Raw genomic sequence first — 12,996 nt, forward strand, 5'->3', positions numbered from 1 at the left:
CAATTGATTTTATACATGTAGTTTGTTCTATTGTAGTTTTGTTACACCACTGTCCCAGTAAAGAGGAGGATTGGGCGCCCGCTTACATGTTTAACCCCGCCGCATTCTGTCTGTATGCGCCTTTTCCAAGTCAGGAGCCTGTTAATCATTGGTTGTCGTTTGTTGCTATGTTACATATTTGTTGTCCGTTCATTACAAACATTAGAACGTTAGTTTTCTCGTTTGAATTGTTAAATACATTTGTTAATTGGGGGGCTTTTTAGCTGACTATATGCAGTATGGGCTTTGCTCGTTGTGGAAGGCCGTACGGTAACCTTATTTGTTCATTTCTCTGTGATCTTGTCCCTTGTGAAGATTTGTCTCATTGGCAATCATACCACATCTTCTTTTTTATGTAAGACATTAACATGTTATGTCCTTCAAGTTTTAATTCAAACCAGGAAAATCTGAAGAAAATTCATTTATCAGATGTACGTGATAATATCAAAATTAGAACATGCTATGCAGTATATATATTCTGGGGTTGTTTTGAAATAAATAAATGAAAATAGGCCAATCTTAAGCCGTTTATATTATAAACCTATAGCACATATGAAATATACAAATTCCATCTTAACCGATTAATCTTTAATCTTTTAATCAGGTTACAAGAGCAATAGTGCATTCTAATAAATATATTCAATTATTAATAGACAAACCGTTTCGTTTTTTGTGTTAAATCGAGTGTAGTTATGTAACTAATGTGTGACTTAACTTTCAATTGGAATAATGGGGAGTTCATCATCATCTCCTAATAATAAATCTAAACAAGTCATCAAAAATAAAGTCAAATTTGTAACCAAACCACAGCATGGCAGAAATAAGCAGATACTAAATAAGACAAATGCAAGGGCACAAAATGGCGGGATCAGGAAAATAAAGGAGGATAAAACCAAACCAAAAGATGGTATCATGAAGAAGCATGTGGGGAATTCTAAACCAAATACGACGAAGGTATTTATGATCATACTTTATCTTATTTCTAAGCTTTATATACACTTTTATACTTAGATCGACTCGAAAAGATATCTGGTCACCTCGCTGGAGTTGTGTTAAAAAGATAACCGCTCCCTAACATTACACATATCTTTTCATTTGATCATATTTCAAACTAACGATGATTTATACTTTCTGAAAATATAGGAGGTCATAGCTAGGATTCAGCAAAATGTTCAATAAAATTAATAATGGAAACCGGAATGTGTCAAAGATAAAAAAAAAAAAAAAAAACGATCAAAGAGCAAAAAAAAGACAACAAGCTAAGGTCATTAACAGATCTTCAACACAGCGATAAAAAATACATGACTGTATCATTAGCTCAGATGATTATTCAATGATCTTTTTTTTTAAATAGAATATAATGGATAACATGCATACTAGTATTTAAAAAACTGACACACTGGGAATAGAATAGAATCATATTCAAAACAGTGTAGCTGTGGCCATTGATTGACGACCTTAAATTATCCCATTGACTGGGACAGATTAGGTGAACGTGTGTCTGTAACGACAACTGCTCACCACTTACTTATTATAGAATTTAAACTGTGGGGTCACCAAAGGTTCTTAACTCCTTTGATATTAAAATATTCGAAAAGTTCATTAGGAATAACTCTATGTTTTGATTTATATTATTGATATAAATCAAAACATCGTGTTATTCCAGATTAGTTTTTCTAATTTCTTCATTTAAGTGTTGAGAACCTTTTGTGACCCCACAGTTTAAGTGTCTTTAACAAGTAAATAGTGAGCAGCGGTCGTTACAGACAAACGTTCACATAATCTGCCCCAGTCAGTGGGATAATTTAAGGTCGTCAATCAATGGCCACATCTACACTGTTTTGAATATGATTCTATAAATACATTTTGATTCTATTGAAGTTTTATTTTCCTCCAGTTGATTGGTACCAAACCAAAACCCAAGAAGAAATTAAAACGAGGCGAACCACCACCACCGTCACCTCCAAAGTCAACCAAGGAAGAATTAATTGAAGATCTGAATTTCACCATAATTGATGAGCATGCAATTAATGTAAGACACCGAGCATACTTTATTTACTATACAAATACCAATTCCATATATGCTCAACACAAAAATCACCATTCAATTTAACTCTTTTTAGGGAAATGCATACATTATAAAATAATGCATGGATGCATCACGATCTAACTATGACTGCAATGGGTTCTACTTGAACGGCTTATTTATGCATAAATCAAAACCATTTGTTGAGGGATGAACCTTTACAATTTTTTTTTAAACGAGATTGATCTGATCGCTTTAACAAAGTGAAAAATCCCTCGAGTTGCCCGTATGCCATAAAGTAATGATCACTTATTCGTTTTTTTAGATATTCGATTGTCTACACCAATAGAATTTATCGGCATCACCTTTACCGAAAAAAACAAACCCGAAAGAATACATTTCAGATGAGTAAAGCCAAACATCAAACTCTAAAAACTCAGATGAAATCGGCATTGAACACTAAGAGTCATATGAACCCGAAAAAGATTGTCAAAAGGACAAGGTTATCCTACTCACCTTTTCGGTAACATTAATCAACCTTTTTTAATCTATTTTATAATCTATGATATTCAATTCAACATGAGACATTAATTAAGCAACATATTTTTGTTTGTAAACAGGCACCAAATGAATTATTGCTGAAGTCTTATTGGGATCTGGTAAAATATCTAACAGATGACGATACATGGGAGGATCTGTGGAAAGTTCGCTCTATATACAAGTGGATCACTTCATACAATATAAAAAGTTTACCCATTGACTTCAACCCGCCACCTAACTCACCGTTGGAATACTTCTCTAAAATTCAGTGTGACATGGGAAACTATGCCAACCTTTTCTATGTTTTATGTCAGTAAGTATTCTTCCTATACTATATTTCAGTTGTTTGATTATACTCTCGGTGGTCTTCTTACAATTCTAATGTAACCGAATTATATATGACAAAGAGGTGTAATATCGTTAAAAAAATTATTAAGAATGAGATTCTTTGTCAAAACCATAATTGGAAGTACATCTATGTTATAATGTCTGGCTGGTTCAGGGTTCGTTCGTACAAAATTTCCAAATCTATGTCAGTATCAACTTTACTAAATAAAATTTGCGGTATTGTAACAAAACTGTCTACTAGCATTTTAATTACTGTTACAGGAACAAGTCATGAAAAACATGTTAAATCTTGAACGTGTATTTATTAGGTTCTTTGATATCTTTATTTCTGAAGTTTTTGACAATTTCCGAATTCTAAAGTAAGTGTGATTCCAGGTTGGCTGACGTACCATGTGTTATCATTGACGGTATTGCAAAAAGCTCAGCGTTTAAGATTGGAGAAAAAATCAACAAAAGAAGAACAAAGGCTCAATGGAATGCAGTTTTAATTGATGGTGAATGGCGCCTGGTAGATTTGTTTTGGGCATCTACTTGTGTTGAATTGAACTCAGGCGAGGCGAAAAAGATTGCTCAAAATAAGAAGAATAGTTATGCTAAAAACACAGACGACGAAACGGATGTTAAATCTCCTGTACCTTTCCTTGTAAATGGAAAAGAAATGGTACCTGACAAAGGTCCCGAGGACAACCGGATGACAGATAAACTGGAAAATGGTGATATCAAAAGCAACAAAGAACATTCCGAACAAAATAAAAGTGAAACAGTCAAACCAAAGGTAAAAAGAAAGAAATTAGATATAAAAAAATTCAAGCAAATGAAACATACTGAAGATGCCGATGACTGTTATTTCCTGACTGATCCACATGACCTTCTTTGGACACATTTACCAGACGATGAAGACTGGCAACTTGCCGAAAAACAACTACCGTTCCTTGAATTTGAGAAGAGAGTATATGTCAGAGAAAGACTATATGAACTCGGAATTGGGTTCGAAGGAAAACACAACGTGCAGTGCAAACATAAAACAAAACAAGGGAAAGTGTCCTTAGATTTAAAGCTTCCACGGCGTTGGGCAGCAAAACTAGGGTTCAGATATAACTTTTATCGATCAAAGTCGACAGCATTTTGTAAAGAAGACGACGACGGATCATTAGAACATTGTGTCGAATGGGAGGTTAAAGGTGACATTCTAGAGATAGATATCAATATTCCTGTATATGGACAATTCAGATTAGATCTTTTTGCTAAGAATCCTTTGTTTCGAGCAGTGAGAGAATTTGACCTAATCTGTTCTTATATAGTATACAGTCCGATGCCGCCAAGAATAGAGATCCCGCTTCCGGATCACCCGGAACTTGGATGGGGTCAGAACAAACAATCAGACAAGTTTGGTTTAAAACCAATAAGCCATAAATTGTCTAAAATTAGTACAGACACTGGACAATTGGAGCTAAAATTCCAGGGTCAAAAGAATTTAAATTTAAATGTGAGGTTAAAACACAGAATATTGGAAGAAGGGACATTGTCTCAATATTCTACACTACGTTGGCATGATGGAGAGTACATTTTAAATTTAAGGCTACCTAAAGATGGTTATTACGCAATGAAACTGTACGGGAAGACAACAGAACCAGGCAAGTCTAATCTATTGAATTATCTCATTCGGTGCAGATGTAAGAAGCCGAACGACGAACCGTTTCCGATTCTTAGTCAGACTATGCTGGGTGAAGCGGTTTTGGCAAAAAGCTTGGGTATTAGAGTTCTGGATAAAGAAAATGGAATTGCTACCGCTGGTAAGGGAAGGGGCAAAATACATTTCTGTTCCGAAATGGGTGATTCTTTAATGTATGAAATGCACTCAAATGATCCGGAGGCCATGAAGCGGGTGAATTTGATTATAAAAAATGAACATGGAATAGAAAGTGTTCATTATATATTACCTGTTGCCGGAGAATATTTCTTTTCTGTTTACACACATAAGGACAATGATATAACAAAACTGTACACTGTATATACTTCATTAATTCAGTCAACGGGCAGTATTGGCGATAGTGTTTTCTCTCCACGTTCAGCAATTGGTGACAATAAAGGATTTTGGCATGGGAAACATATCATTCCCATTGAGACAATAGAGGCAACGGAAAAAGAAGTGTACCTTCCTTATCCTGAATCCCCATATGATTTAGTGGCTTATTTAGATACAAATCAAGGAAATGGACCACAGAAAACAAGTGCCATTGAAAAAGTCATTGTTGATGACGAGGTTTTGTTCAAAGTTACAGTACCAGATATCAATTACTGTGCGGTGAACGTATTTCAGAGAAATGATGGAAACTTGATCAAAACAATTAACAAGTATTTTATAACTACCACCACAGAGGAAAATTCTCAGGAGAATATGATGGAGGAGGACTTTCCTCTTTACTCAAAAACACCAGATCTAGACCAAGATGATATAACAGGTAAACTATTAATTATGATAAAATACAATTAAGAAGATGCAAACTGTTACATTTTTGTAATTTCGCAAAAAGTTTGAGATTAACAGATGACTTTTTTTCAACCAATACTCATTATATTCAATGACCCCCCATAAAAAAATCGAGATTTCAAATCTTACCTCGCCACATACATGTATTTATAAGCATGTTTTTTTGTTATTTGACAAATATGAAGATCGTTGATAGTTTTTGTATAAATTATGCACACCTGTTTTTGTTACTGCACCATTTACAGCTTGATCTATATTGTGTAGCGACACATGTATATATCGTTTAAATCTGTTCGTTTCCCCCTTTAGCAATTGGTATCGCCTGGCTGTTGTTTCATACAAAAGTAAGGAAGATTTGACATGGATGTTTGATGTGGATGTTGTTGAGTAACGAAACGAAAACTTAAACTGCGAGTAAATTGGTTCTTCCTTAAAATGGAAAAAATGAATGATCAGCATCAATGTACGTGTAAAGGAAATCTGGCAATTTTTTGGCAAAATAGATAAAATTTTGAGGATTTTATAAAGTGAAGTCACAACCGGCAGCAAAGCGAAAGGTTCTGTCAGCTTGGGTGGGATGTGGTACTTGAGCAACTGGAAATTCCTAATTTTGTAGCCAATCTGGAAATTCCTAATTTTGTAGCCAAACTGGAAATTCCTAATTTTGTAGCCAAACTGGAAATTCATAATTTTGTAGCCAAACTGGAAATTCCTAATTTTGTAGCCAAACTGGAAATTCCTAATTTTGTAACCAAACTGGATATGTTTTTCTAGTGTTGCCTTTCATATGTATACATATGAAAACTAAAGCTTTGGGCAAAACATACTATGATCATCAAAACTATTTTGAGCAAAATTAACAAAACCACACATAAACTATAAATGACCTTCTTAGATTGGGTACAATCAACATATGCAATGACTATTCAATAGGACTAAAATAAACAATATACAATAAATCAGTACAATGAAAACACATTTTAATAACTTTAGAAAAACGAAAAGAGTATATGAGAAAGAAAATGAGGGAGGCAGAATACTATAAAGACCCGGAAGTTCTGAACAATTTAATATACAAATACGAAGATCAGAATCCAGATATCGACGACTCTATGTTGATAAATGTCAAACGGATGGCCAAGAAACTTGAAGCAAGGCAAGGTAAGTTACAAATCTTTAACAACCATTTTAAAGGAAAGAATCTTTGAAGTTACAATGTATTTGCTATCACATTTTTTTATGTCTTGGATTTCGCTGTGTTTTTGTAAGACACTCTTTTTACAATTTTTATAAAATAAGATATGTCCATGTAGTTCCTGCTATAAATTGTAATAGACGATGGCTTATATCAGAGACTTTCACATTCACGCTCGCCAAAAGCAGTAAACATAAAATTGTCAAATCGGTAGTTTGACCAGGTCGGGTAGAACTAGTACATATTTTGATAAGGTGCCAGCTGAATCCGGACTCCGGGTGTTGGTTTTTTTTCCCTCTCTTGTTGCATTGAAGACCCATTGGTGGCCGTCGGATGTTTCTGCTCTTTTGGCTGGGTTGTTGTTTCTTTGACACATTCGCAATTTCCATTTTCAATTTAATTTCCGAGCTTGGTCGGTTTTGTATTGGCAAACTTATTTAATTATTTACGAAAATATACAAGTTGGCGCTCAAAATTGTCTATTTAATGAAATATTAGTGACGTTGGACCAGAACATTAAGATCGGTATTTAAAAAATACTGTATATTCATATAGAAAAATATGTACATTTTAAATATTTTTGTAATCTTCACTTTCTAGTACTTCTTGATGCCTATGAATCTAGAAACATACAAGATGTAGAGAGAGGGATTGCCTTGGCTCAGATTGCTGACGTTGATGGGTCACTTCAGTTTGAAGTGATGCATGCAAAGCGATTACTAAACAGACTTAAGATGATACATAGAATTAGAGAGACTATCATGGAAGCTGACGGCAAGGCTATAGGGGAAGGTAGAAAGTATGCCAACCCACCGAAACCTGTAAAACATTCGTTAATGGCAACACTGGTCTTACTTGGATTCCCGTCATTTGTTGTAGAGGTAAGATTTATTCTGTTAAACATTCGTTAATGGCAACACTGGTCTTACTGGGATTCCCGTCATTTGTTGTAGAGGTTAGATTATCCTGTAAAACATTCGTTAATGGCAACACTGTTCTTACTGGGATTTCCGTCATTTGTTGTAGAGGTAAGATGTTCTAGCTGGTCTATAAAAAGTAATAATTGTAATATAAAAGAATAAACAAAGGAAATGGAATTCTATCCATCCACAAAATATGCATAAGTATTAGTATATTAAGCGTACTTAAAGGACTAAAATTGTGAGATGTTACCAAGGTCTCAAATAAAAACTTTCAATCGAAAAAAAAATCACCAAAGGTAAAAACATAAAAAAGCATCAAATCACTAAACACAAAACAGAAAGCTAAAGTTTGAGCAACATGAATCCACAAAAAACATGAGGCAAACCCATGCAGGCGCTTTCGAATGGTATGATTGATTCGTCATTGTTTATACGTTATCTCTGCCAACAAATCAGACCTCGTCATTATAGTAGGATATTTGTTATATCAGTACTTGGAACACTTTTTTTTAATATATTATATTATATTCACTCTGTCAAATCACAAATCGATAAGAAAAGACGGAAAACCTAGAAGTGTGAAAAGAGATAGAAAGAAATAACTTTAAAAAAATGTGAGCATGAAGATAAAAATTTAGTTTTGAATAAGGATTATACAATTTGATGGTTATGTGCAGCACTGTATATGAGATTAGGAATACTACGTACGTCCTCAAATTTTTCGTTGGTTTCAATTCTTAAAAAGGACATTGTCAAGATATATATGTGTTTTTGCGTATGAAATGCCCTGTAACAAACTTTTTCTTCTATTTAGGATTGGTCGACTACTCAAGGTATTTTATGGAAAATGGACAATGACTCTATCCAAAATAAGATGGCAAGATTTGATCCTACAATGTGTCCACTTGAATTCGCCCTTGATGCCAAGAAATATACCGACCAGTATTCCTTGGATTTCATCAAGACCGTGAGTCCACTTGGAACAGCTTTTTACGTCTGGGTATGTATGAACAAAGTCGAATCTACAATAATTTGGTGACAAAGACATTGTAACTAAATCGTTCTGAAAGGATATCGTACAGCGATATATTGCGCTGATTTGGCATTGCTTATGTATATCAAATTAAAAAAAATAACATTGATTAGGAATATGAATATTTACAAAATATTGGTTTCACCTTAGGTTTCATTTGTTCAATAGTTTTCTACAAAAAAATTAAACAATTACCATGAATAAAACCTGTCTTACATCTTTACTGTGACATTCAAACGAGATAAAATGAAAATAAAAATGCGTGTCAGCTTCCTTGATTATGTCCTGTCTTCATACGTTCTGTAGTATGACGCACACGAGTCGCGTTCATGTATTGGTATCGTTACTTTTAAAAGCGGATGTAAGCCTAAAAGAGACAGCAGGAAATCTAAAAAATAAACCAATACTAAAAGCAATAGTTGTTGAAAATCTGTTCAGATTCTAAATTATGTCAATTACCATATGGAAAAATAAAATTATTTAATGCCCAAAAAGGCGCAAGCCAGGGCCCAGCGTTCAAGGGCTGTATAGCCAGTCAATATAAAAAAAGAAGATGGGATATGATTGCCAATGAGACAACCGTCCACAAGAGACCAAAATGACACAGAAATTAACAACTATAGGTCACCGTACGGTCTTCAACAATGAGCAAAGCCCATACCGAATAGTCAGGCCCCGAAATGACAATGTAAAACAATTCAAACGAGAAAACTAACGGCCTATTTATATAAAACAAGAGGCTCTCAAGAGCCTGAATCGCTCACCTGGTAAACAATGCCTTATTGAACATATTGAATATTTTCTATTTTTTGGAAGTAGCACAACAAATTAATTTTTTTGCAAATTGCAAATTGAAAATGTCAGGACAGGTAGACCTTGACCTAATAAATATTTTAACTTCTAGTCTTATTTGCTCTAAATGCTGGAGTTTTAGAGGAGAAGATGTTTTAAAGTTAGCAAATATGATGAACAAATTGTGAAAAAATTGTCATTAAAGGACAATAACCCCTTAAGGGGTCAATTGACAATTTTGGTCATATTAACCTATTTGTAGATCTTACTTTGCTGATCATTTTTGCTGTTTACAGTTTATCTTTATCTATAATGGTATTCAAGATAATGACCAAAAACTGCAAAATTTCCTTAAAATTACCAATTAAGTGGCAGCAACCCAACAATGGTTTGTTTGATTCGTATGAAAATTTCAGGGCTGATAGATCTTGACCTAATGAACATTTTTACCCCATGTCAGATTTGCTCTAAATGCTTTCGTTTTTGAGATATAAGCCAAAAACTGCATTTGACCCCCTATGTTCTATTTAAAGTAAGGGCGGCCATGTTTTTTGACGGATCAAAAATCGAAGCACACACTTTGTGCAGGATAATCTAAGGAAGTATCATGCTAAGTTTCATCCAAATCCATTCAGTAGTTTCAGAGGAGAAGATTTTTTAAAGTTAGCAAATATGATGAAAAAATTGTGAAAAATTGTCATTAAAGGACATTTACTCCTTAAGGGGTCAATTGACAATTTTGGTCATATTAACCTATTTGTAGATCTTACTTTGCTGATCATTTTTGCTGTGTACAGTTTATCTTCATCTATAATAATATTCAAGATAATGACCAAAAACTGCAAAATTTCCTTAAAATTACCAATTAAGTGGCAGCAACCCAACAATGGTTTGTTTGATTCATCTGAAAATTTCTGGGCTGATAGATCTTGACCTAATGAACATTTTTACCCCATGTCAGATTTGCTCTAAATGCTTCCGTTTTTGAGATATAAGCCAAAAACTGCATTTGACCCCTATGTTCTATTTTAAGTAACGGCGGCCATGTTTTTTGACGGATCAAAAATCGAAACACACACTTTGTGCAGGATAATCTAAGGAACAATCATTTTAAGTTTCATTCAAATCCATTCAGTAGTTTCAGAGGAGAAGATGTTTGAAAAATTGTTAACGACGACGACGACGACGACGACGACGACGACGACGGACGCCAAGTGATGAGAAAAGCTCACATGGCCTTTTAGGCCAGGTGAGCTAAAAATGAACGAAAAACAAATATATAACACATAAACAAACGACAACCACTGCATTACAGGTTCCTGACTTGGGACAGGCACATACATACAAGGTCGTTCAAAACTTCCATTTGTTGTATCTGTTCAGAACTTCATACAATCTTTTTAATTATTTACAGTGGCGGATCCAGGTGTGGCCTTTTTTTGGAAGATCAATGCATTAGAATGGGGACATGTAATTGGACCCCCTCTTTGTCACGCCTGGGTTAGGAACCCCCTTTTAAAATGGCTGGATCCGCCCCTGATTTATATCAAAGAAATTGTTCAGACATGTATTATATATGAGTTTTTGTGTAACTAACTAAACATTTTCGTTTCCATAGACAACACAAATGATCAGAGAAATCGAGTCAATGGCTGGAACACTAGGTGGTTATAGTGATGTTTACCATGACAACGACGTAGAATCGCAAAATTATAGCGACAATGAAAACTCGAACAGGGAACCAGTGACTACAGGAGTAGATACCCCATTCGACGGACCGGAAATGCCCCCTGTTAACAATCCACCAACCGATAGGTCACATCGCATTGATAACTATAATACAAACAGGAAACAGCCAGAAACTCATACAGGACATACTTTTGTACGGGTTACGCCTACTGGAGAAACTCATTAATACTGTCATCATTTAGGATTATATCATTTATTTTATTAGTTTATTGTGTGAATAATTAAAGGCATCAGCTACATCATATATTAAAAGTTAAGGTAGCGCTATAGTCTGAATTATGTAAAAGTTAGTGGTTGTTTTTAAAGCAATGTACCAGACGAACAAACAATGAAACTCGTGAACTGTAAGCGATAGAGGTTATTTTGGATGTTCAAACACTTTTGCTGGTTGTTTCTCATATTCGTTAATCGTTTATATTGCGTATGCATGGTTTATTCTTGCGTTGTGTCGTTACAACACTGTCCCCGGTTAAGGTGACAGATGGCGCCTTCAAACATATTAAACACCTCCAAATTATTAGTGTGCTTATCCCAAGTCATGAGCTTGTAGTTTGTTTCCTCATATGTGTCCTATTTGATTTTGTGAAATGTTTTGTTTTATTGTGCATGACATACTAGAAGGATATGACCTAACCGGTAAATAACTCAAGAAATGAAATACGAATCTGCACAAACTATGCGTTTACAGTAATTTCTGTTCAATGACTTAAAATCTTCGTAAAGCTGACTGAAATTAATAGCATGTTTTTTTTTCAAGCTCACATGGCCCAAAAGTGCCAAGTGAGCTTTTTTCATTACTTGGTGTCCGTCGTCGTTCGTTAACTTTCAAAAATCTTCTCCTCTGAAACTACCCGGCAAAATAACACCAAACTTGGCCTAAATCATCATTGGGATATAATGCAGTTTTTGAACATTGGGATAAAAATGCAATTTTTAAACATTGGGATAAAAATGCAGGTTTTGGCATATATATATCTGCAACTAAAGCATATAGAACAAATCTGAAAAAGTAATATTGTTCATCAGGTCAGTATCTCTGTACCGTTCAATTTTCAGACGCATAAAACACAGCTTGTTGAGTTGCTGGCCCTGAATTGGTAATTTCAAGGAAAATTGCAGTTGTAAAGTAAGCTCTTCAAGTATGTCAACATGATCAAAATTTTCAATTGACTCTTCTGGAGTTATTGCCCTTTGAAGTCAATTTTTCGTTAATTTTGTAAACTTTTTTCAAAATCTTTTCCTCTGAAACTACTGGGCCAAGTTCATTATAGATAGAGATAACAGCAAGTATGTTAAGTAAAGTAAGATCTTAAAACAAGTCACTATCACAAAACAGAAAATTGTGTCATGAATAAATTTTTTGTCTATAATGTGTGTCTTTTGTTAATATGCACATAGACCAAGCTGAGCGACACAGGCTCGTTAGGGCCTCTAGTTTCTGAACTCATCAGGTAGGTCTTTTAAATTGAAATCGACTCTTTAAGTTAAGTTTTCAATCAATCGTCACTGCCGATTTTGCATGAAAATCAACACATTAAACAGACCTATTATGAATATATCTGTATTATTCAATGGGATAGGTACAATGTACAATTTTGAATTGTCTTAAAGTGTCTATATTGTGGGAAATGTAATTGAATTGTAATACTCATCTTATTTAGCTTCTTAACTTCAGATACAGTTCAGTCTGTTTAATTTTTTTCCTTTATGTAGCAACACTCAGACTGTTGTCTGATCTATGATCGGGTTGTTGTCTCTTTGACACATTCCCCATTTCTATTCTTAATTTTACATTCTAGCAAAAACTGCTTTTTGGACTGCAAATGTTATGTTTTTGACAGAAGGATCATCCTTTGAAGG

General features: G+C 34.4%; 1 protein-coding gene across 1 annotated transcript; it reads left to right on the top strand.

Annotated features, from left to right (window-relative positions):
* The first annotated feature begins 768 nt into the window (after positions 1 to 768).
* On the top strand, positions 769 to 11,397 carry LOC139495667 (uncharacterized). The gene is made up of 8 exons (XM_071284026.1): positions 769 to 993; positions 1,937 to 2,071; positions 2,686 to 2,918; positions 3,329 to 5,415; positions 6,438 to 6,605; positions 7,240 to 7,520; positions 8,377 to 8,562; positions 11,006 to 11,397. Exons 1-8 carry the CDS (start codon positions 769 to 771, stop codon positions 11,300 to 11,302), a joined length of 3,612 nt encoding a protein of 1,203 aa, XP_071140127.1. The 3' UTR covers positions 11,303 to 11,397.
* The last annotated feature ends 1,599 nt before the right edge of the window (positions 11,398 to 12,996 follow it).

This window comes from Mytilus edulis, chromosome 1, assembly GCF_963676685.1.
Source record: "Mytilus edulis chromosome 1, xbMytEdul2.2, whole genome shotgun sequence".
NCBI lineage: Eukaryota > Metazoa > Mollusca > Bivalvia > Mytilida > Mytilidae > Mytilus > Mytilus edulis.